The 25,745-nt window shown below is 44.5% G+C and overlaps 3 protein-coding genes across 3 annotated transcripts in view; 2 read left to right on the forward strand and 1 right to left on the reverse strand.

Annotated features, from left to right (window-relative positions):
- LOC110519670 (CD209 antigen-like protein E) overlaps window positions 1–1,727 on the reverse strand; it is a 104,087-nt gene extending 102,360 nt beyond the window's left edge. Inside the window, exon 1 of the mRNA XM_036934145.1 lies at window positions 1,289–1,727. Coding sequence (XP_036790040.1) covers window positions 1,289–1,349 — 61 coding nt within the window. The 5' untranslated portion in view covers window positions 1,350–1,727. The remainder of the gene's footprint in view (window positions 1–1,288) is intronic.
- A 4,767-nt stretch (window positions 1,728–6,494) lies between these two features.
- On the forward strand, window positions 6,495–10,636 carry LOC110516353 (homeobox protein HMX1-like). The gene is made up of 2 exons (XM_036934146.1): window positions 6,495–7,355; window positions 9,231–10,636. The coding sequence occupies exons 1-2, from the start codon at window positions 7,001–7,003 to the stop codon at window positions 9,857–9,859; spliced, it is 984 nt and encodes a 327-aa protein (XP_036790041.1). The 5' UTR covers window positions 6,495–7,000; the 3' UTR covers window positions 9,860–10,636.
- Window positions 10,637–13,584: 2,948 nt separating this feature from the next.
- LOC110497187 (homeobox protein HMX3-B) lies at window positions 13,585–17,744 on the forward strand. The gene is made up of 2 exons (XM_021573170.2): window positions 13,585–15,244; window positions 15,452–17,744. Exons 1-2 carry the CDS (start codon window positions 15,025–15,027, stop codon window positions 16,027–16,029), a joined length of 798 nt encoding a protein of 265 aa, XP_021428845.2. The 5' UTR covers window positions 13,585–15,024; the 3' UTR covers window positions 16,030–17,744.
- Window positions 17,745–25,745: the final 8,001 nt, after the last annotated feature.

Here is a 25,745-nt window from a genome sequence, read left to right on the forward strand (position 1 = left end):
GAGAGACAGAAACACTCACAGACACAGAGACAGAAACACTCACAGACACAGAGACAGAAACACTCACAGACCAAGAGACAGAAACACTCACAGACCAAGAGACAGAAACACTCACAGACCAAGAGACAGAAACACTCACAGACCAAGAGACAGAAACACTCACAGACCAAGAGAGACAGAAACACTCACAGACCAAGAGAGACAGAAACACTCACAGACCAAGAGAGACAGAAACACTCACAGACCAAGAGAGACAGAAACACTCACAGACCAAGAGAGACAGAAACACTCACAGACCAAGAGAGACAGAAACACTCACAGACACAGAGACAGAAACACTCACAGACACAGAGACAGAAACACTCACAGACCAAGAGACAGAAACACTCACAGACCAAGAGACAGAAACACTCACAGACCAAGAGAGACAGAAACACTCACAGACCAAGGGAGACAGAAACACTCACAGGGCTCCATTAGGGCTCTGGTCTACTATACAGGGAACAGGGCTCCATTAGGGCTCTGGTCTACTATACAGGGAACAGGGCTCCATTAGGGCTCTGGTCTACTGTACAGGGAACAGGTTAACATTAGGGCTCTGGTCTACTATACAGGGAACAGGGCTCCATTAGGGCTCTGGTCTACTATACAGGGAACAGGGCTCCATTAGGGATGCTGGCTGAATCAGAGCACCTATAGTTGGTTAAACATGTGGACAGGTCTACACAACAAGGTCTTACATAGATCACACACCAACAAACACACACACATACCAGCACATACACTAACACACACACACACACACACACACACACACACACCAAAAGCCGAAGCTGAAAACAATTATTGTAATTGTTCAGGAATAACTTATACAACATCCACCAACAGCCGTGCCTCGGGTGTCATTTGGGACGCGTTCATTTCCCCGCGTTCGGTGAGAGTGCGGGGTACGTCATAGTGTTGTGTTCAAGCTCAATGACTTCCGGTTTACATTGGATCGGATAAGTTAATGACTTTAAATGAACACGGGCCATTATTATTTTGTTTGTTTGAGTGCAGGCCTGTATGGGAACGATGATTAAACCCTAAAATATATTTTGGACGAATTACAATACAATATGTTCTTAATCAAGAGATCCCACTGGGCACAGACGTCATTTCAACGTCTAATTTTGTATTTACGTTTGAACTTTTCTAACTATTGTGATTTCGATGTGAAACAGCAACTACAAAGAATAACCATGTCATTGGATTTAGGTTTTAAAAAAAAAATATGAAATGAACTTACCTTGATGATTTTGTGCAAATCCAATGGCTTGTCCGCGTTGATTCACCGTCTTCACATTCATTTATTTGGTTGAAACGACGTGGAAACAAACTTTAATTCAACCAGTTTTTGCCCAGTGCGGATACGACGGATGACTTGTCCGCCTATTAAATGACTCAGGCTTGACTTAGTGGTTGTTTTCAACGTTGAAATTCAAGGTATTTCGAGTGATAACGGCATAACCATAACAACCATAATTCCTAGCAAGTTAATTGTTAGATCTAACGGAGTGAAACAATGCGTCTTCTATCAAGGACACCGGACAGGTTTCTCCGCTCGTAAATTGATCAGACGTTGTTGAGCTACCCATGAAATGACAAATCCGACCTGACAAAAACGGAACATTTTACTAATATTTAACACAAAGAATAAACCTACAAACAGGCCAAGTATTATTATTTGGGATCAACAATGTGATTAATTCGGGCACGAAAAAAAAAAAAAAGAAGTACATTCAACATTGTTTTTATCGAATATGGTCTCAATGCGCCATGACTGCGGGAATGTTTTTTTACAACGATAACCTGGAGAAAACGTGAGCGTTGGATTCCATAAATAAGTCGTAATATTCTCTGTTGTTATTGAATGACTTGTTTATTAAAATTTTCGGTGGATGAATTCAATAAACTATTATAGCGTCAATTGGACTATATGACGACATAAACAAACTATTATAGCGTCAATTGTATGACGACATAAACAAATGATGTTCCATAAGGTTTGATTTAAAAAAATAATAATGTGTCGCTAAATTCTCATTTATTTCTTACGATATTTTAACGGTCAACTCAAAATGATGGGTTGAAATACAAAGGATGAGGAAGTTCAGTGGGCCGATATGACAATATATTTGTGGGTTGTATTTTTGAGCTGCATTAATAAACAATGGTAAGAAATACGTTGTATGTCTAATCAGTTTGCGCTCGGGTTTTGAACAATGCAGCTTTTCATTTGTTCACCAAAACAGGCTTTCAATACTTAAGAAAAATAACTAAAAGTAGCCAAAGTAAAATAAATAAATTCACTCATAAAATATATCAGATAACGTAATTACAATTTTATCGGCTAATTTGTTTTGTTTTTCTTCCCTCGTAGAACAAAAATTAAGAGACCCCAAAAATCCATCTACCCTTCTACCCACTAAGTCCAACCACCCCCCCAAAAATACAAGACATCATCAACAACGAACCACGCGCTAATACGGCCTTCACTCCAACCAGACATGACAGGTGCGTGACCTCTTTAAGCACGGGGTCATAGTGCCGTTTCATTCACGTTATTGAGTGTCGTGTAAAGAGGAGCGTGCTCTCTGATCCGTGGTCAAGGGCTAACTCTGGCCTATAGGTACTATGAGAGAGAGAGAGACACAGAGAGGGGGGGGGGGGGGTAAGGGGAAGAGATGGAGAGAGAGAGTGAGGGGGGGGTAAGGGGGAGAGATGGAGAGAGAGAGTGAGGGGGGGTAAGGGGGAGAGATGGAGAGAGAGAGAGTGAGGGGGGGTAAGGGGGAGAGATAAAGGGAGAGACAGAGAGAGAGAGAGGGGGGGGGTAAGGGGGAGAGATAGAGAGAGAGGGGGGGGGGTAAGGGGGAGAGATAGAGAGAGAGGGGGGGGGGGGTAAGGGGGAGAGATAGAGAGAGAGAGGGGGGGTAAGGGGGAGAGATAGAGAGAGAGAGGGGGGGTAAGGGGGAGAGATAGAGAGAGAGAGGGGGGGGGGGTAAGGGGGAGAGATAGAGAGAGAGAAGGGGGGTGAGGGGGAGAGAGAGAGAGAGAGAGAGAGAGAGAGAGAGAGAGAGAGAGAGAGAGTGAGGGGGGGATAAGGGGGAGAGATAGAGGGAGAGGGAGAGAAGCGGGTGAGGAGAGCCAGTGGTCCCGGTAAAGGTCATCACTGCTGCTGACTCCATTGAAAGAAATAATGAAGAAATAATAAAAGCGTGTCTGGTTGCCATGTCACCCAGAAGGGTAAAAGCGTGTCTGGTTGCCATGTCACCCAGAAGGGTAACAGCGTGTCTGGTTGCCATGTCACCCAGAAGGGTAACAGCGTGTCTGGTTGCCATGCCACCCAGAAGGGTAAAAGCGTGTCTGGTTGCCATGTCACCCAGAAGGGTAAAAGCGTGTCTGGTTGCCATGTCACCCAGAAGGGTAAAAGCGTGTCTGGTTGCCATGTCACCCAGAAGGGTAAAAGCGGACGTCGGCGATCATTTTAATATTTCTATGAAGGATGATGAAACGGTGTTTTTCATTAGGAAAGTCAATATCAACTTCAACCATAATTAATGCCCCAAAACAGGTATAGCTCAGAACACAGGCCACTCGATGAGCTGGATTACAGACACGGAAAAGTCTAAACATATTCTGTGTTCATTAAAATAAATTATAGGTGATCTCGGCTGTTCTTGACTACCTGCGTATTGTAACATCATTTTATATTTCGGTCATTTAGCAAACGCTCGTATACAGAGCGACGTACAGGGGCAATTAAATAGGGATAATAAGAATTTACATTGTGATAGTATGTTTTCTTTCTTTAACTAGGCAAGTCAGTTAAAAAACAAATTCTTATTTACAATGACGGCTTACACCGAAAACAAACCGGGACGACACTGGGACAATTGTGCGCCACTCTATGGGACTCCCAATCACGGCCTTGATGTGATGCAGCCTGGATTCGAATCAGGGGACTGTAGTGACGCCTCGTGCACTGAAATGCAGTGCCTTCAGACCGGTGCGTCACTCTGGAGCCGGAGAGAAATAATGAGATTCAAAAACAAAATGTCACGTGTCCTCGGTTCTACCAGCAGAACTTCCCTTCCCCGTGTGAATGGGAGATTTCTGAAATAATACACTTCGACGGCAGGAAGACAACTGCCTGCGATGAATTTTATTTTCCTCAATATGCTCGGAAAAAATATTATTATTTTACGGGTCACTGATTAGAAATATTAAGCTATAGCCGACATGGTCTCTCCTAGCTAAGGTTTAACATACAGTCAAGACGACAGGGTCATAACATAACATAGAGCCCTAATAATACACAGAACGGAGAGATAAAATAACAAAACATATTTAGCCTTTACGTATCTACTCCCACAGAAAAGCCCACTCGGTAAGCCTACATTAATTAGCCTTTACTTATCAACTCCCACAGAAAAGCGCACTCGGTAAGCCTACATTAATTAGCCTTTACTTATCAACTCCCACAGAAAAGCCCACTGGGTAAGCCTACATTAATTAGCCTTTACTTATCAACTCCCACAGAAAAGCCCACTGGGTAAGCCTACATTAATTAGCCTTTACTTATCAACTCCCACAGAAAAGCGCACTCGGTAGGCCTACATTAATTAGCCTTTACTTATCAACTCCCACAGAAAAGCGCACTCGGTAGGCCTACATTAATTAGCCCTTATCTACTCCCACAGAAAAGCCCACTCGGTAAGCCTACATTAATTAGCCTTTACTTATCAACTCCCACAGAAAAGCCCACTGGGTAAGCCTACATTAATTAGCCTTTACTTATCAACTCCCACAGAAAAGCCCACTCGGTAAGCCTACATTAATTAGCCTTTACTTATCAACTCCCACAGAAAAGCCCACTGGGTAAGCCTACATTAATTAGCCTTTACTTATCAACTCCCACAGAAAAGCGCACTCGGTAGGCCTACATTAATTAGCCTTTACTTATCAACTCCCACAGAAAAGCGCACTCGGTAAGCCTACATTAATTAGCCTTTACTTATCAACTCCCACAGAAAAGCGCACTCGGTAGGCCTACATTAATTAGCCTTTACTTATCAACTCCCACAGAAAAGCGCACTCGGTAGGCCTACATTAATTAGCCTTTACTTATCAACTCCCACAGAAAAGCGCACTCGGTAGGCCTACATTAATTAGCCTTTACTTATCAACTCCCACAGAAAAGCGCACTCGGTAGGCCTACATTAATTAGCCCTTATCAACTCCCACAGAAAAGCGCACTCGGTAGGCCTACATTAATTAGCCCTTATCAACTCCCACAGAAAAGCGCACTCGGTAGGCCTACATTAATTAGCCCTTATCAACTCCCACAGAAAAGCGCACTCGGTAGGCCTACATTAATTAGCCTTTACTTATCAACTCCCACAGAAAAGCGCACTCGGTAGGCCTACATTAATTAGCCCTTATCAACTCCCACAGAAAAGCGCACTCGGTAGGCCTACATTAATTAGCCCTTATCAACTCCCACAGAAAAGCCCACTCGGTAGGCCTACATTAATTAGCCTTTACTTATCAACTCCCACAGAAAAGCGCACTCGGTAAGCCTACATTAATTAGCCTTTACTTATCAACTCCCACAGAAAAGCGCACTCGGTAAGCCTACATTAATTAGCCTATAGAGCTGGAAAATATTGACAGAAAATCCATATTGCGGTAAATTGCCTGAATTGAAGCGATAATGATGAATAGAACGATACGTTTCTAACTTTAATACATACTACAGCTTTTTTTAAATGGTATTATCTACTACTAGTAATTCATATTAACAGTCGTATAATTTCTCTAGTGAAGACGTCTTATCTGTAAGGAATGCTATCAGCTAAATACCAGCGATAAATGATCAGGTTGGTTTGTGTCGATCATTAGCTGTTTATGGTCCCAGCTCTACAATAGAACCAATTAACGCTTTACGCAGAGATATACGCAGAGATAAACGCAGAGATATACGCAGCGCGATTTTCGTCTACAAGAAAATGGGCTCTAAGTTGTTTATTTTTAAATTTTTTAACTATGATGATTTTAGAGTCCCCTTTTTTAGAGCCGACACGTCAAGCAGCGTACTGCATTTTCCCGGTTAGCCAATAGGCGGTGGTGTATGTACAGTAGTAGATACAGACGGCTCTTCCTTTCCGCGTACAGCGCTGTGGAACGTAGAACAATACGGGACCCGCGAGGAGGAGGAGGAGGACAGTGTTCTCTATCTCTTCCTGTATTTTCATTTGCCTCCTAATTGACCCAAATAAAGGCTCTTCACTGAATGACTGGGGGGGGGGTCTCCCTGGCCCCGGTGGTGCACGCGGGCACGCAGGCACACACACACGCGCCTGCAGCAGTAACTGAGGGGAGGCGAGAGGCGAGTCCCCGTCAGACAGAGTAATTCTCGGCTCCGTCCCAAATGGTACCCTATTCCTTTTATAGTACATACCTTTGACCAGGGTCTGTAGGGCTAGGGTCAAAAGTAGTGCACTGTGTAAGGGATAGAGTGCCATTTGCGACGGAAACCTCTCTCTCCTCTCCTGGAGTCATCCCATTTGATATTGTGGCTTGTCCAATCAGCGGATACCCTCCGCTAGTCAACCGTTTGCCTTGACTCGCTTCTCAGCTGTAGGCTACAACCTCTCCGGTCTCTGCCCGGTGCTGTGCTGGCACTACGGAGCTCCAGGGCCGCCCTGGTAACGATTTCCACGTTTCGGTGATGAGGATTTATCATTTATAAACAGGGGAGAATGGAGAAACCCGGTTGAGATGGTGCTTTTAAGATCCGACCGGGACACACATCAACAACAACGAAAATAACTGTTTTGTTGTGCGGAGTAACAGAACACACGTGCTCGTCGTCAACTGGACGGACGCAGGAGGACCCGTCGTAATTGTTTTGTTTGAGTGGCCAGGGATATGCATTTGTTTTTCATTTAAAAACATCATGCACGACAAGGCGACAGACACTCAGGCTTCCACACCGTCAAAAGTCTCCTCGTTTTACATCGAAAACCTACTCGGCTCGAGGAAGAATGGAGAGTCAACGTATTTCAACCGACAGGTCAACAACAACAACAACAGCCAGTATAGTAGCAGGACCGCGGAGGAGAGTATGGAGCGGAATGAGATGGTCTACCCTAGCCGAGTCTTAGCGGGACACCCCAGCCAAGTGGCCGGTCAAGTGGCAGCCTGCTCCGGCCTCGGCGCCGAGGGTTCCCCCCGGAGAGACTCGCAATTAGAACGGAACAGAGGAGCCGCAGCCGTTAACGTCAAACCACTCAGTCTCAAGAGGTCCAACAGTAAGTTGCCTATATATTTATTTTATTGGATAAATAGTTGTGTTTAATTGTTTTTATTAACTGCATAATCGAATCTACTGAATGAGTTCCATTGTAAATAAAATGCCCAAAAGAGCCATCGTTTAAATGTGACTGCATGGGCAATACAGTAATATGTCTGTATTCCGTTAGATACATATTCCTATAATTATCTTTGACTACATGATCGAAGCTGTTAGGATAGTCTATATTGTGTATATAAAAAAACACTAATATAATGCACTAGATAGGGAATAGGGCTCTGGTCACTAGTAGTTCACTCTATAGGGAATAGGGTGCCATTTGAAGGTCTTCGTGTCCTGGTTAGGAGGGTTGTTGTTAGTTAACTTTGTTCATATTTGGATGCCAGGTCTTTGTAGGCCTCCATTCACCCAGTTAAATAAAGGTTAAATAAATTAAAAGCATTTTTTTTTTTAAATGTATCAACAGCAGTCAGACTAAAACGTATGTCCCAAACGGCTCCCTATTCCCTCGGCCCTAGGTCAGAAGTAGTTCATTATATAGTGAATAGGGCCCTAGGTCAGAAGTAGTTCATTATATAGTGAATAGGGCCCTAGGTCAGAAGTAGTTCATTATATATTGAATAGGGCCCTAGGTCAGAAGTAGTTCATTATATATTGAATAGGGCCCTAGGTCAGAAGTAGTTCATTATATAGTGAATAGGGCCCTAGGTCAGAAGTAGTTAATTATATATTGAATAGGGCCCTAGGTCAGAAGTAGTTCATTATATATTGAATAGGGCCCTAGGTCAGAAGTAGTTCATTATATAGTGAATAGGGCCCTAGGTCAGAAGTAGTTCATTATATATTGAATAGGGCCCTAGGTCAGAAGTAGTTCATTATATAGTGAATAGGGCCCTAGGTCAGAAGTAGTTCATTATATAGTGAATAGGGCCCTAGGTCAGAAGTAGTTCATTATATAGTGAATAGGGCCCTAGGTCAGAAGTAGTGCACTATTTAGGGAATAGGGCCCTAGGTCAAAAGTAGTGCACTATTTAGGGAATAGGGTGCCCGTTTTGAGCGCATTCTACTATTCAGAATGGGTAGGCCCTTGTCCAGCTTGGTTATCTCTGCATCAGTTATCTCTCCATCATATTATCTCTCCATCAGTTATCTCTACATCCTGTTATCTCTCCATCATATAATCTCTCCATCAGTTCTCTCCATCATATTATCTCTCCATCAGTTCTCTTCATCCTGTTATCTCTCCATCATGTTATCTCTTCATCCTGTTATCTCTCCATCATGTTATCTCTTCATCCTGTTATCTCTCCATCATGTTATCTCTTCATCCTGTTATCTCTCCATGTTATCTCTTCATCCTGTTATCTCTCCATCATGTTATCTCTTCATCCTGTTATCTCTCCATCAGTTATCTTTACATCATATTATCTCTTCATCGGTTATCTCTCCATCCTATTATCTCTTCATCAGTTATCTCTCCGTCAGTTCTCTCCATCCTATTATCTCTTCATCAGTTATCTCTCCGTCAGTTCTCTCCATCAGTTAACTCTCCACTGGATATCTCTTCATCAGTTCTCTCTCCATCAGTTAACTCTCCACTGGATATCTCTCCATCAGTTCTCTCTCCATCAGTTATCTTTCCATCAGTTATCTCTCCATCAGTTATCTCTCCATCAGTTATCTCTTTACCAGTTATCTTTCCATTACTCTTTAAACTCAAAGATTAACTATAGGTACAGGCCTATATTTTACCCCTTTGTTTTTATGGCCAACTTTTGTTCCTCACCAACAGCCTATTGAAATCATTCAGACTTTGATGCCATGTGTCCATAATCGATTCACATTTAATTCATGTTGTATTTTTTCCCCACAGATCCCAAAGAGGACAGTAGATGCTCAGATGACCGTTGCTGCTCCCACTCAGCCAGCGACCGAGACTCCGTTTCTCCCGCCGTGCCAGAAGAACCCACAGAAGGCAGCGACAAAACGGGACGGAAAACGGCAGACAGCTTCCTGACCGACGACAACGACGAGACGCAGAACGCCTTTGACGATCAGTCGGACCCGGAAGCCCCTCTGGACCCGAGCTCTGTCCGGAAGAAGAAAACTAGAACCGTTTTCAGTCGGAGTCAGGTGTTTCAGTTGGAGTCGACGTTCGATATGAAACGGTACCTGAGCAGTTCTGAACGGGCAGGTATCGCGGCCTCTCTCCAGCTAACGGAAACGCAGGTGAAAATCTGGTTCCAGAATCGACGGAACAAATGGAAGAGACAGATGGCCGCGGATCAAGAGACCGCAAACGTTTCCCACTCGTCCCAACGGATAGTCCGAGTTCCGATTCTATATCACGAAAGCTCCACGCCCTCGACGTTGGGTTTCAACGTCAACGTGTCCCAGGTGTCCCCGCGTTTGATGAGTTTCTCGAACCCTGTGAACTATCCCTTCTCCTCCTTTGCGCACTCCATGAGTTTACTACGCTCGCAAATTACCGGGTTGGTGTAAAGACCGTTACGGAGCTTTCACTACTTTTTTTTGTTCACGTCATGTCAGTAATTTATTCAATTATTGAAGATAGCGAATCGTGCAATAACAATAACTGCAATGGCCGCAGAAAACTATACAAGTAAAACAGTTAGAAGATATGGCCTTTAGATTTACAATTGATCGCGGTGTTTTTTAAATGTTGTAATTGTACCACTTTATTATATTATCGCCACACTAGATAATGATAGTGTTTGTTCCGGTCCACATTGATATGTTTTTTTTTATAGACATTTATTTGTGCAAATACTTTTATATTCAAAGATAGTTTCTTACGTCAATTTTTTTCTCCACAATATAGCTCTAAATAAACGAATCACAAGATATGAGTGATGTGTGGGTGTGTGTGTGTCTGCTGTTGTCTTGTGTGTCTTCCGGCAACGTGCTTCGGGGTCAATTTTCGAGCTATTTCGACTAACGTCCCAGAGTTGAACTTGCAATGAGATTCGATTGATCGATCAACTGTAGCCTACAGTTGATCAATCCATGTGAAATTGTAAGTAATTTGATCGGAATTTACCCCATCTCTTGGTTCCTCCCGGACTATAGGCTACAAATATAGACGTGTATATTTTATTTCGCCAGTTTTACTTCCGTCAAAATAGACACGGACGAGGACAGAAGACGTAGCGTGCAGCGAACTGCACAAGTCCTCCGTCCGGGCAGCGCGAGTTCTCACACATATCAGCGTAAAGACCTTCACTTCTTAACACAAGTTCATTGTAAAAGATACAAAATGAAATGTGTAGCCTAAAGTAGTAGGGGAGCGGAGAATAAAAAACTAAATGCATATTTGAAATCTATACATGTATATATATATATATATATAAAAGAAGCTCGCGACACGTTTCCTTGGGGGAAAAAAAACATTTGACTTCATTGAATTATTTTGAACATGGCCTTGCCCGGCATGCAGGCCTAACATGCTCTCTGCCCTGCAACTGAACTGGGAACACCCGTCTCTCCATTAGAGGAAATATGGTCTGATGTCATCATTCATATTTATAAAACACACGGGGTCATCGACAGGACGTTGGTGAGGACAAATGAATTATAGGCACTATTACATAAATATGACATCACGCTACTGCAACACCAGGCCTGAGCTGGCTGGCAGCTGGCAAGTTGTGATTGTGAGCCTCGGTAGACTAGACGACTGTATAAGAAACAGTTGAACCATATAGTTCGTTGGTTAATGGACCTATACGGTAGGACTCATAGTTCTATATTTTTATTTTATTTTTTACCTTTATTTAACTAGGCAAGTCAGTTAAGAACCAATTCTTATTTACAATGACGGCCTAGGAACAGTGGGTTAACTGCCTTGTTCAGGGGCAGAACGACAGATTTGTACCTTGTCAGCTCGGGGGGTTTGAACTTGCAATCCTGCATAGTAGCCTACTATGGCCCGTAGTAGGCTACTATGACCAGGTCGCAGTTGTAAATGAGAACTCGTTCTCAACTGGCCTACCTGGTTAAATAAAGGTGAAATACAAATAAATAAAACTATGATAGTATGTTATTTATTTACAACACGGGTAGACGTTTTATTCAGAGGATCCACGGACCCACTAAAGTAGCCTCTCTTATAATCCGAAATAATAGGATTATAGCTTATACATATTTATATTTATATATATTTATAACTATTTATATTTAACAACGCTTTTACTTCGTTGTCATAAATATGTATTTATTATCATTAAACTTTCAGTAGCCTCTGCCTGTACGTGGGAGCCGCCATTCATTCGGGAGAAGGATCTGTACGTGGGAGCCGCCATTCATTCGGGAGAAGGATACTTGAGATAACGTCCGAGGACAACACATATTTAGGAGTAAAACAACACAACGCTAACTATATTCATCACAACCACATCCCCTATCGAAGACGATAGACGTTTTGCATTTAGGAGAACGTGTGTGACCGTGGGGTTTCCTGGGTAAAATAACGTACACGAATTCAAATTCCTTCTGCTATGGTTTTATCTGTAAAAACGGACAACAACAAAAATATGGTCGCGATCATCATCTCAACAAACAATACAATAGAAGGTTCTAACTTTATTCCGGAGAATCAACAGTCATCAATATAACGCTCAATATCATGTGGATAACAGTAGCCTACCCTAAACACAGTCTAGGTCTATATGAATAAGTGGCGCAGCGGTCTAAGGTACTGCATCTCAGTGCCAGAGGCGTCACTACAGACACCCTGGTTCGAATCTAGGCTATATCACAACCGGTCGTGATCGGGAGTCACGTAAGGCGGCGAACAATTGGCCCGGCGACGTCCGTGTTTGTCCGGTGTAGGCTGCCATTTGTAAATAATAATTTACAGGCCTAGTTAAACAGGCCTCTGTTCTCCACTATAGCGTGTAGTCTTTCAGCCATTGTATTGATTATAGGCCTATACCTCATTGCCTTGTGCAAAACACACAATGGCTTAAAAATACTTTGAAGTACTACTTAAGTAGTTATTTTGGGGAGGTTTCTGTACTTTACTTTGCTATTTATATTATTGACAACTTTTACTTTTACTTCACTACATTCCTAATGAAAATAATGTACTTTTAACTCAATACATTTTCCCCTGACACCCAAAAGTACTTGTTATATTTTTAATGTTTAGCAGGACAAGAAAATGGTCTAATTCATTCACTTATCAAGAGAACATCCCTGGTCCTCCCTGCTGCCTCTGATCTGGAGGACTTACTAAACAGAGAACATCCCTGGTCATCCCTACTGCCTCTGATCTGGTGGACTCACTAAACAGAGAACATCCCTGGTCATCTCTACTGCCTCTGATCTGGAGGACTCACTAAACAGAGAACATCCCTGGTCATCCCTACTGCCTCTGATCTGGAGGACTCACTAAACAGAGAACATCCCTGGTCATCCCTACTGCCTCTGATCTGGAGGACTCACTAAACAGAGAACATCCCTGGTCATCCCTACTGCCTCTGATCTGGAGGACTCACTAAACAGAGAACATCCCTACTGCCTCTGATCTGGAGGACTCACTAAACAGAGAACATCCCTACTGCCTCTGATCTGGAGGACTCACTAAACAGAGAACATCCCTACTGCCTCTGATCTGGAGGACTCACTAAACAGAGAACATCCCAACTGCCTCTGATCTGGAGGACTCACTAAACAGAGAACATCCCAACTGCCTCTGATCTGGAGGACTCACTAAACAGAGAACATCCCTACTGCCTCTGATCTGGAGGACTCACTAAACAGAGAACATCCCTACTGCCTCTGATCTGGAGGACTCACTAAACAGAGAACATCCCTACTGCCTCTGATCTGGAGGACTCACTAAACAGAGAACATCCCAACTGCCTCTGATCTGGAGGACTCACTAAACAGAGAACATCCCAACTGCCTCTGATCTGGAGGACTCACTAAACAGAGAACATCCCTACTGCCTCTGATCTGGAGGACTCACTAAACAGAGAACATCCCTACTGCCTCTGATCTGGAGGACTCACTAAACAGAGAACATCCCTACTGCCTCTGATCTGGAGGACTCACTAAACAGAGAACATCCCTACTGCCTCTGATCTGGAGGACTCACTAAACAGAGAACATCCCAACTGCCTCTGATCTGGAGGACTCACTAAACAGAGAACATCCCAACTGCCTCTGATCTGGAGGACTCACTAAACAGAGAACATCCCTACTGCCTCTGATCTGGAGGACTCACTAAACAGAGAACATCCCTGGTCATCCCTACTGCCTCTGATCTGGAGGACTCACTAACCACCAATGCTTCGCTTGTAAAATATGTCTGAGCGTTGGAGTGTGGCCCCCGTGGCAATCCGTAGAATAACATATAATAAATGAAATGGTGCCGTCTGGTTTGCTTAGTAAAAGGAATTTGAAATGATTTATACTTTTACTTTCAATACATAAGTCTATTTTATCAATTACAATAACTTTTCCTATTTAAGTATTATTCAAAACCCAAATACTTTTAGACTTTTACTCAAGTAGTATTTTACTGGGTGACTTTCATTTTTACTCGAGTCATTTTCTATGAAGGTGTATATTTTTTTTACTATGACTCAATTATGACGTTTGGGGACTTTATCCACCGCGGGCTGAATATAGAAGAAGCCTGATGGGTTCTATTCTATTCGTTCTCTTCTATCAGTTAACGAGTTTATAAGAAGCAAAGACATAAATATGCGTTAAAGAATTGCAATGCAGGCCTAAATTAAATGGAAATAGTTACACATAGAAATGGAGCTAGGCTATTTTAATTTACAGTAAATGTTGTGTTCAATATGTTATTCCAGCTACATTCATGTAAATACTATTTATAATATATTTATATTGGTGTTTCTCTTGTTTTTTTTTTTTTACTTTGAAAACTACAGCTCGTCGAAAAGGCCTCATTAAAACGTGAACTTCATTAAAACGCGTGCCAGTCATTTAAAAAGAAAACGCTGAAACGCCGTAATCCACCTCCGCTTCTCCCAACGACAAACCCTTCCAGTGGACATCGGGATTGGACTCGGTCAGCACCAGGTGTTAAGTCTAAAACAGGATGTATTAGGTAAGCCTACCTTCTAAGGCAGAACTGCAGGGTCTATAGCTAGACATTATATATTCACCAACCCAAAGCCATGTCTGCAGAAAAATAAAATAGGCTAATTCCTCAAATACAGAACACCTCCAATTAAATTATTTCTAATGAATCATTTCCATTCTTCATTTCGTAGCCTTTATACCAGATGCCAGGCTCAAGAAAAGAAGGGGAAAACGATAACATTCTACTCCCCTCTCTCTCTCTCTCTCTCTCTCTCTTCCCCTCCCCTTGATGCAATTGGCCCCTCGCAGGCACTCCTCTTGTCCAATGGACGAGGGCGCACCAACGTTCCATCCGGTCCGTGGAAGTTACAGGCGAGGCAGAGAGAGAGAGAGAGAGAGAGAGAGAGAGAGGCGCGCCGTGAAAGTCCCAGTCCAATCCCCTCATCATCCTCGCATGGAGCAAATGGTGCGTGGAGCGTCAAGACGTCGTTAGGAAGAGAGAAAGAGAGTTCCAAGTTCCACTTCTAGAGCGCAGGGACATTTGGTTCCAAAATTCCTTGCGGGACAAAAGAGACCATTTCTCTAAAATGATGAGCAAAGTGGACGCGTCATGCAAGCCGACTGCCGCGTCTCTCAAATTCACCATAGACAATATTCTGAACCTGCAGACATACTCGAGCCGTAACCACGGTAGGAAGACAGTTGACAGCAGTCATTCCGGTAGCAGGCTGCAGAATAGCACGGGACTGTACTGGTTCGATGACCATCAACGGAGAATGGACCCCGCGACAAGGCTACACGATGCAGGTAGGCAACTGTTGCCTAATATGGTCAAATATGAACGTTAAACACTGCACTGTAGCAGACTAAACTGCCGTTTTGTAGCCTGATTCAACACATCGGGCCTAATGCATTTATATGTGTATCATTATATTGTAGCCTGATAAACTGTCAGCGTCAAGCTATATATATATATATTACAGAATACAATTTCTGTCCCATTTCTGTTCTCAGAGCCGGATAACAACTGTAGCCCAACCGGAGGACCCAAGGCCGTCGCTATCACCCGGGAAGACTCGTTACAGATCACCGACAATTGCTTCGAAAGCGGGGACAGCGGCGACGACTGCTCCTCGACGCATCACACCGGAGACGGTGATAATAGCAGCGGGAAGAAAAAACAACTGTTAATAAACAAGAAAAAAACTCGCACAATCTTCTCCAAGAGACAGATCTTTCAGCTGGAATCTACTTTCGATACGAAGCGGTACCTTAGCAGCGCCGAGCGCGCCTGCCTCGCCAGTTCTCTCCAGTTAACGGAAACGCAGGTCAAAATCTGGTTCCAGAACCGAAGGAATAAATTGAAAAGACAGATTTCAACAGCGCTAGATGGTCCCAACGGTGATTTCTCCGACGCGGGTCCGGGGAAGGCTCTGCAGCTCCCGGCCATGTACAAAGACAATAACCTGCTGGGAAGATGCTTGATGCCGATGCCCCTGCCCATCGTATACCCTGGCAGTAGCACGCATTATTTATGTTTTTCCAATACCAGCAAGTACTTTAGTCTATTCGAAGGAGACGTTGTCCTGTAGTAGACAAGGCCGAGTCTGCTTAAAGGAGACGTAGTCCTATTTAAACCCGGCCTAGTCTGTTCGAAGGAGGCGTAGGGTTAGTTAGCATCATCGCCAAAAAGACAGTTTACAAAGTGATATATCATGCCAATTTCAGCTTCCGCATTTAGCATTCCCCCCCATCATCATCGTGTTAAAAAACGTAAGGTCGAGTCTGGCCCATGTAGGCTTTTAAAAAGGCTACTTGTAAGGATAGCCTATTGACCTCAGGCCTAGCTCAATCCCACTTGTCACATCGATAGCCTGCGCCAATTGTATTTACTGACACACATCAACAATGTTGATATAAAACTCAAGAACGTATTTGCAGGATGTCCTATCACACAAAGACATGCAGAATAACTCCATATTGAGTTTTATGTTATAATAATAGATAGTTGTTTCTGTTCGCAGAGTACCAGCGTAGGCCTAAAACCGTGGGTCTAATATTCATTTATTAAATTATTATTATTATTATTATTATGAACCTGTTATTAACAACAGCTTTTCCCAGCAGTCTAAACACGGCCAAAGATGCTATTATATTTGCATGCATGTACTGTATTATATTTAATTTTCAATTCATTAAATTAACTATGTATTTAAAATGAATGTAATTATTATTTTTTATTTTTTTACGACGCATGTTTAAACTTTATATCAATTATCATTATATACATTCATTGTATAACATTCTTATTTCTTCCCAACACTATAAAATTGACTGAATCTGTCATTAAAAAAAATGTATATGTATATAATGTTTTTATGTGTATATAACAAAAACATCGTTTGGTACAAAGGCTTATGTAAACTATGTGTTGCTGTGCTGCGCCTTAAAGCCCTCAGTTGTAGGATATATGGGGAACGGATGTATAAATACATTTTGGAGTTGTTTTAAAAACCGTATTTACTCTTAAACACCGTTTAATGTAGAGATGTCAAAAATGTCACACAAACAATTAACAACACGTCTGCTAACTATTAGGACGGTTCCAGAAACCCGTGATGAATGTGGCGTTTTTCACAATTCTGGTATAGAAACACAGAATTCACATTTCATAATAAATAGTATGAAACCGAAGACAATAGGCTTATTGTTGTAACACGCTTGGCGTGTAACTAATCTCAAGGCACAGCATGTGAATCTGATTATCGCCAACGACGAGAGAGAGAGAGAGAGAGAGAGAGAGAGAGCTAATCCTGCTTTGTGGAATATCACTGATTGCAGTCAAGTGCTTTAATTAAGAACCAGGCTTCTTAAGAGAAATGTATGTAAGCTTATCATAAATACGTTGTAAAATGTTAAAACGTTCCTTCTGAAGTAGGACGTATGTAGGAAAGATTTGTGGCAAAAGGCCTGTGTGCCTATTGTGGTCCTCTGCTTGCGCACAATATTTAACACTTGACCTATACTTTGGGAGTATTTACCCAGAAAAGTACCCCATTACAACTCGTATATTGCAAGGACTATTGGCTTTGGATTCTGCAATGGCACAGATATAGTCTTAACGCGTCACGGTGTATTCCGCCCTCCAATTATACTGCCTTACGCTGTAAACTATTCTACAAGGAGAGTAGGCTAAATTCAGCGAAAACAATATGGCCTGTATTGAATTCATTTGACATGTACAATGTGCCCGAGTGAAGCCCCATAGATGCACTTTTTATGCACAAACAAATTGGCTAAGTTTAATCAGAACAGCAGGATGTTACAACTAGTGCACATTCATTTAGCCACGTAGATGTAGAATTAGAACGATCAGAACGTAGCCGTGACATTCTAATTCTCTGCCTTTAATTAAAGCCTCGTCATTCACACTTAAAGAGTCGTCACCCACAGTCTTGGTTAAAACGCCTTGCGCCGCAGTCTCCAACGCAGGGAAACGGCGAACAGATGGAGCTGCTCGAGCACTGGCCGAGGGCGCACTATAGGTCCGCGCGGGGTTATCCGCCCCTGTCCGTCATATCCGCTAGACGCTCAAGGGTCTCCCATGGGAACGCGCCTGCGCACTTTCACCATCAATTAATAACGACCTCTGTATTTGGCCTAGGTGTTTTTCTTTTACAGGCCTACCTACACAGGGAGGGCTATGTCAGGTGTGCACTAAGGCTACTAAATGTAACATGGGAACGCAACAACAGGAGAATAAGACATTGGCTCTAATAAGGTTTGATCGGGAAAGTTGAGCTAACGTAGGCTAATGTGATTAGCATGAGGTTGAGCTAATGTAGGCTAATGTGATTAGCATGAGGTTGGAAGTAACAAGAACATTTCCCAGGACATAGACATATCTGATATGGGCAGAAAGCTTAAATTCTTGTTAATCTAACTGCACTCTCTAATTTACAGTAGCTATTACAGTGAAATAATACCATGCTATTGGTTGAGGAGAGTGCACAGTTATGAGCTTGAAAATGTATTAAAAAAACAATTTGCCACATTTGGGCAGTCTTGATACTATTACCACTAGGCAGGTAGTCGGTTAGAGCGTTGGACTAGTAACGGGAAAGGGTGCGCGATCGAATCCCCGAGGTGACAAGGTAAACATCTGTCGTTCTGTCCCTGAACAAGCCAGTTAACCCACTGTTCCTAGGCCAGTTAACCCACTGTTCCTAGACCAGTTAACCTCACTGTTCCTAGACCAGTTAACCCACTGTTCCTAGACCAGTTAACCCACTGTTCCTAGACCAGTTAACCCACTGTTCCTAGACCAGTTAACCCACTGTTCCTAGACCAGTTAACCCACTGTTCCTAGACCAGTTAACCCCACTGTTCCTAGACCAGTTAACCCACTGTTCCTAGACCAGTTAACCCCACTGTTCCTAGACCAGTTAACCCACTGTTCCTAGACCAGTTAACCCACTGTTCCTAGACCAGTTAAACCACTGTTCCTAGACCAGTTAACCCACTGTTCCTAGACCAGTTAACCCCACTGTTCCTAGACCAGTTAACCCACTGTTCCTAGACCAGTTAACCCCACTGTTCCTAGACCAGTTAACCCACTGTTCCTAGACCAGTTAACCCACTGTTCCTAGACCAGTTAACCCACTGTTCCTAGACCAGTTAACCCACTGTTCCTAGGCCAGTTAACCCACTGTTCCTAGGCCAGTTAACCCACTGTTCCTAGGCCAGTTAACCCACTGTTCCTAGACCAGTTAACCCACTGTTCCTAGACCAGTTAACCCACTGTTCCTAGGCCAGTTAACCCACTGTTCCTAGGCCAGTTAACCCACTGTTCCTAGGCCAGTTAACCCACTGTTCCTAGACCAGTTAACCCACTGTTCCTAGGCCAGTTAACCGACTGTTCCTAGACCAGTTAACCCACTGTTCCTAGACCAGTTAACCCACTGTTCCTAGGCCAGTTAACCCACTGTTCCTAGGCCAGTTAACCCACTGTTCCTAGGCCAGTTAACCCACTGTTCCTAGACCAGTTAACCCCACTGTTCCTAGACCAGTTAACCCACTGTTCCTAGACCAGTTAACCCACTGTTCCTAGACCAGTTAACCCACTGTTCCTAGGCCAGTTAACCCACTGTTCCTAGGCCAGTTAACCCACTGTTCCTAGGCCAGTTAACCCACTGTTCCTAGACCAGTTAACCCACTGTTCCTAGACCAGTTAACCCACTGTTCCTAGGCCAGTTAACCCACTGTTCCTAGGCCAGTTAACCCACTGTTCCTAGGCCAGTTAACCCACTGTTCCTAGACCAGTTAACCCACTGTTCCTAGGCCAGTTAACCCACTGTTCCTAGACCAGTTAACCCACTGTTCCTAGACCAGTTAACCCACTGTTCCTAGACCAGTTAACCCACTGTTCCTAGGCCAGTTAACCCACTGTTCCTAGGCCAGTTAACCCACTGTTCCTAGGCCAGTTAACCCACTGTTCCTAGACCAGTTAACCCACTGTTCCTAGACCAGTTAACCCACTGTTCCTAGGCCAGTTAACCCACTGTTCCTAGGCCAGTTAACCCACTGTTCCTAGGCCAGTTAACCCACTGTTCCTAGACCAGTTAACCCACTGTTCCTAGACCAGTTAACCCACTGTTCCTAGACCAGTTAACCCACTGTTCCTAGACCAGTTAACCCACTGTTCCTAGACCAGTTAACCCACTGTTCCTAGGCCAGTTAACCGACTGTTCCTAGACCAGTTAACCCACTGTTCCTAGACCAGTTAACCCACTGTTCCTAGGCCAGTTAACCCACTGTTCCTAGACCAGTTAACCCACTGTTCCTAGACCAGTTAACCCACTGTTCCTAGACCAGTTAACCCACTGTTCCTAGACCAGTTAACCCACTGTTCCTAGACCAGTTAACCCACTGTTCCTAGGCCGTCATTGAAAATAAGACTTTGTTCTTAACTGACTTGCCTGGTTAAATAAAATAGGTAAATGTCAGGTAGATCCAGGTGTACAGAACAGCTTCCTGTTGTCACAACTGCATTGCGTTGTGTAATCCCGTTATCCTGTGGAGGCTTGACGATCACAAGGGTTGATTTTAAGAGTTGAACCAAACTGTGCCAGCAAGTATATTATGAATTCAAGGTTACATCAACTATGGAATTCTTTATAATTGTCCTCTTCCTCATTTCCCTCTTCCTCCTTCCTCTACTGCTCTTCCTCCTTCTACTCTTCCTCTTCCTCCCTCCTCCTTCCTCTACTGCTCTTCCTCCTTCTACTCGTCCTCTTCCTCCCTCCTCCTTCCTCTACTGCTCTTCCTCCTTCTACTCGTCCTCTTCCTCCCTCCTCCTTCCTCTACCTCCTTCTACTCGTCCTCTTCCTCCCTCCTCCTTCCTCTACTGCTCTTCCTCCTTCTACTCGTCCTCTTCCTCCCTCCTCCTTCCTCTACTGCTCTTCCTCCTTCTACTCGTCCTCTTCCTCCCTCCTCTTTCCTCTACTGCTCTTCCTCCTTCTACTCGTCCTCTTCCTCCCTCCTCCTTCCTCTACTGCTCTTCCTCCTTCTACTCGTCCTCTTCCTCCCTCCTCTACTGCTCTTCCTCCTTCTACTCGTCCTCTTCCTCCCTCCTCCTTCCTCTACTGCTCTTCCTCCTTCTACTCGTCCTCTTCCTCCCTCCTCTACTGCTCTTCCTCCTTCTACTCGTCCTCTTCCTCCCTCCTCCTTCCTCTACTGCTCTTCCTCCTTCTACTCGTCCTCTTCCTTTTCACGTCCACTGATCCCTCCCCCAACTGGGCGCAGACGTCAGTTCAACATCTAGTTTTGATTTACATTTTTGTGGAGTTGTCAAGTAACATTAATTCAACCCAAAAAATGTCCCCATGTCATTTGGTTTTGAAAAGTTGGGAAACAAAATATAAGAAGTGAAGACTTTCCACCAATCAGTGGAAAGTCGTCATCACGTTGATATAACGTCATCACGTTGATATAACACCATCACGTTGACGTTTTTCGGCTGAAATTATCAACAACGTTGATTCAACCAGTTTTGTAACAGCGGATTTTTTTCTGACGGTCAGGAGGTTACGTAGTGGAATAGAGGGTCTGTTCTTTACACACACACTTCATCACACACACACACACACACACACACACACACACACACACACACACACACACACACACACACACACACACACACACACACACACACACACACACACACACACACACACACCTCTACCGCAGCCATTTAGCAGACTCTTTTGCAGAGTCTTACAGTAGGGAGTCATTTAGCAGACTCTCTTATCCAGAGAGACTTACAGTAGTGAGTCATTTAGCAGACTCTCTTATCCAGAGAGACTGACAGTACGGAGTCATTTAGCAGACTCTCTTATCCAGAGAGACCTACAGTAGGGGGTCATTTAGCAGACTCTCTTATCCAGAGAGACTGACAGTAGGGAGTCATTTAGCAGACTCTCTTATCCAGAGAGACTTACAGTAGAGAGTCATTTAGCAGACTCTTATTCAGAGAGTCTTACAGTAGTGAGTAATTTAGCACTCTCTTATCCAGAGAGACTGACAGTACGGAGTCATTTAGCAGACTCTCTTATCCAGAGAGACTGACAGTAGTGAGTCATTTAGCAGAGACTTACAGTAGGGAGTCATTTATCAGACTCTCTTATCCAGAGAGACTTACAGTAGGGAGTCATTTAGCAGACTCTCTTATATAAATCAACACATAAATCAACTGATAAATCAACACATAAATCAACTGATAAATCAACACATAAATCAACTGATAAATCAACAGATAAATCAACTGATAAATCAACACATAAATCACTTGTTCTTTACTCAAATATCAATGTGTCTGACCACTATGTTATTATTTTCATTAATAAAGACCTAAATCGTGATAGAACAGCTTACCTAATAAATGTCAGATTGACGTTACAATATTAAGTACTCTTAATTTTAAGTATTTATTAATAAATCTATAAATATAACTATCAAGGCCTCTTATATACTACCAGCCTCTCTCCTCTCTTCCTCTCCTCTCTCCTCTCCTCTCTCCCTCTCTTCCTCTCCTCTCTCCCTCTATTCCTCTCCTCTCTCCTCTCTTCCTCTCCTCTCTCCTCTCCTCTCTCCTCTCTTCCTATCCTCTCTCCCTCTCTTCCTCTCCTCTCTCCCTCTCTTCCTCTCCTCTCCTCTCTCCTCTCTCCTTTCTCCTCTCTCCCTCTCCTCTCTCCTCTCCCTCTCCTCTCTCCTCTCTTCCTCTCCTCTCTCCTCTCTCCTCTCTCCCTCTCCTCTCTCCTCTCTTCCTCTCCTCTCTCCTCTCTCCTCTCTCCCTCCTCCTCTCTCCTCTCTCCTTTCTCCCTCTCTTCTCTCCTCTCTCCTCTCTCCCTCTCCTCTCTTCCTCTCCTCTCTCCTCTCTCCTCTCTTCCTTTCCTCTCTCCTCTCTTCCTTTCCTCTCTCCTCTCTTCCTCTCCTCTCTCCTCTCTTCCTCTCCTCTCCCCTCTCTTCCTCTCCTCTCTCCTCTCTTCCTCTCATCTCTCCCTCTCCTCTCTTCCTCTCCTCTCTTCCTCTCATCTCTCCCTCCTCTCTTCCTATCCTCTCTTCCTCTCTTCCTCTCCTCTCTCCTCTCTCCTCCAGTCCACTCGCTCAACTCTTTTCCCTCTACTGTCCTGTACTGACATTCACTATTTCTTCACTCTTTGTCCTCTAGCTCCACTCTCTTCCCTCTCTACCGTCCTGACCTTCACTGTTTCTCCACTCTCTTCCCTCTCTACCGTCCTGACATTCACTGTTTCTCCACTCTCTTCCCTCTCTACCGTCCTGATCTTCACCATTTCTCCACTCTCTTCCCTCTCTACCGTCCTGACCTTCACTGTTTCTCCACTCTATACCATCTCTACTCTCCTGACCTTCACTATTTCTCCACTCTCTACACTCTCTACTGTCCTGACCTTCACTGTTTCTCCACTCTCTTCCCTCTCTACCGTCCTGACTTTCACGGTTTCTTCACTCTCTTCCCTCTCTACTGCCCTGACCTTCACTGTTTCTCCACTCTCTTCCCACTCTACCGTCCTGACCTTCACTGTTTCTCCACTCTCTTCCCTCTCTACCATCCTGACCTTCACTGTTTCTCCACTCTCTACCCTCTCTACCGTCCTGACCTTCACTGTTTCTCCCCTCTCTTCCCTCTCTACCGTCCTGACCTTCACTGTTTCTCCACTCTCTTCCCTCTCTACCATCCTGACCTTCACTGTTTCTCCACTCCCTACCCTCTCTACCGTCCTGACCTTCACTGTTTCTCCACTCTCTTCCCTCTCTACCGTCCTGACCTTCACTGTTTCTCCACTCTCTTCCCTCTCTACCGTCCTGACCTTCACTGTTTCTCCACTCTCTTCCCTCTCTACCGTCCTGACCTTCACTGTTTCTCCACTCTCTTCCCTCTCTACTGTCCTGACCTTCACTGTTTCTCCACTCTCTTCCATCTCTACTGTCCTGACCTTCACTCTCTCGCCTCTCTTCCCTCTCTACTGTCCTGACCTTCACTGTTTCTCCACTCCCTTCCCTTTCTACCGTACTGACCTTCACTGTTTCTCCACTCTCTTCCCTCTCTACTGTCCTGACCTTCACTGTTTCTCCACTCTCTTCCCTCTCTACCGTCCTGACATTCACTGTTTCTCCACTCTCTTCCCTCTCTACTGTCCTGTCCTGATTTTCCCTATTTCTCCTCTCTCCTCTCCTCTCTCCTCTCTCCTCTGTTCCTCTCCTCTCTCCTCTCTCCTCTCTTCCTCTCCTCTCTCCTCTCTCCTCTCTCCTTTCTTCCTCTCCTCTTTCCCTCTCCTTTCTCCTTTCTCCCTCTCCTCTCTCCTCTCTCCCTCTCTTCTCTCCTCTCTTCCTCTCCTCTCTCCTCTCTCCTCACTCCCTCCTCCTCTCTCCTCTCTCCTTTCTCCCTCTCTTCTCTCCTCTCTCCTCTCTCCCTCTCCTCTCTCCTCTCTTCCTCTCCTCTCTCCTTTCTTCCTTTCCTCTCTCCTCTCTTCCTCTCCTCTCTCCTCTCTCCTCTCTTCCTCTCCCTCTCCTCTCTTCCTCTCCTCTCTTCCTCTCCTCTCTCCCTCTCCTCTCTTCCTCTCCTCTCTCCTCTCCTCTCTCCTCTCTCCTCCAGTCCACTCGCTCAACTCTTTTCCCTCTACTGATCTGTCCTGACATTCACTATTTCTTCACTCTTTGTCCTCTAGCTCCACTCTCCTCTCTTCCTCTCCTCTCTCCTCTCTTCCTTTCCTCTCTCCTCTCTTCGTCTCCTCTCTCCTCTCTTCCTCTCCTCTCCCCTCTCTTCCTCTCCTCTCTCCTCTCTTCCTCTCCCTCTCCTCTCTTCCTCTCCTCTCTTCCTCTCCTCTCTCCCTCTCCTCTCTTCCTCTCCTCTCTCCTCTCCTCTCTCCTCTCTCCTCCAGTCCACTCGCTCAACTCTTTTCCCTCTACTGATCTGTCCTGACATTCACTGTTTCTTCACTCTTTGTCCTCTAGCTCCACTCTCTTCCCTCTCTACCGTCCTGACCTTCACTGTTTCTCCACTCTCTTCCCTCTCTACCGTCCTGACATTCACTGTTTCTCCACTCTCTTCCCTCTCTACCGTCCTGACCTTCACTGTTTCTCCACTCTCTTCCCTCTCTACCGTCCTGACATTCACTGTTTCTCCACTCTCTTCCCTCTCTACTGTCCTGACCTTCACTCTTTCGCCACTCTCTTCCCTCTCTACCATCCTGACCTTCACTGTTTCTCCACTCTCTTCCCTCTCTACTGTCCTGACCTTCACTGTTTCTCCACTCTCTTCCCTCTCTACTGTCCTGACCTTCACTCTTTCTCCACTCTCTTCCCTCTCTACCGTCCTGATATTCACTGTTTCTCCACTCTCTTCCCTCTCTACCGTCCTGACCTTCACTGTTTCTCCACTCTCTTCCCTCTCTCATCAGTCCTGACCTTCACTGTTTCTCCACTCTCTTCCCTCTCTACCATCCTTACCTTCGCTGTTTCTCCACTCTCTTCCCTCTCTACCGTCCTGACATTCACTCTTTCTCCTCTCTCTTCCCTCTCCACTGTCCTGACCTTCACTGTTTCTCCACTCTCTTCCCTCTCTACCGTCCTGACATTCACTGTTTCTCCACTCTCTTCCCTCTCTACTGTCCTGACCTTCACTGTTTCTCCACTCTCTTCCATCTCTACTGTCCTGACCTTCACTCTCTCGCCTCTCTTCCCTCTCTACTGTCCTGACCTTCACTGTTTCTCCACTCCCTTCCCT

The sequence above is a fragment of the Oncorhynchus mykiss genome, chromosome 10 (genome assembly GCF_013265735.2).
Source record: "Oncorhynchus mykiss isolate Arlee chromosome 10, USDA_OmykA_1.1, whole genome shotgun sequence".
Classification (NCBI taxonomy): domain Eukaryota; kingdom Metazoa; phylum Chordata; class Actinopteri; order Salmoniformes; family Salmonidae; genus Oncorhynchus; species Oncorhynchus mykiss.

What these genes read in the sequence shown, in the direction of transcription:
- LOC110516353 (XM_036934146.1), top strand. Translation starts at nt 7,001, where the DNA reads ATGCACGACAAGGCGACAGACACTCAGGCTTCCACACCGTCAAAAGTC. An exon ending in CAGTCTCAAGAGGTCCAACA is followed by an intron (nt 7,356 to 9,230) that starts GTAAGTTGCCTA and finishes TTTTCCCCACAG; the next exon opens with ATCCCAAAGAGGACAGTAGA.
- LOC110497187 (XM_021573170.2), top strand. Translation starts at nt 15,025, where the DNA reads ATGATGAGCAAAGTGGACGCGTCATGCAAGCCGACTGCCGCGTCTCTC. An exon ending in GACAAGGCTACACGATGCAG is followed by an intron (nt 15,245 to 15,451) that starts GTAGGCAACTGT and finishes TTCTGTTCTCAG; the next exon opens with AGCCGGATAACAACTGTAGC.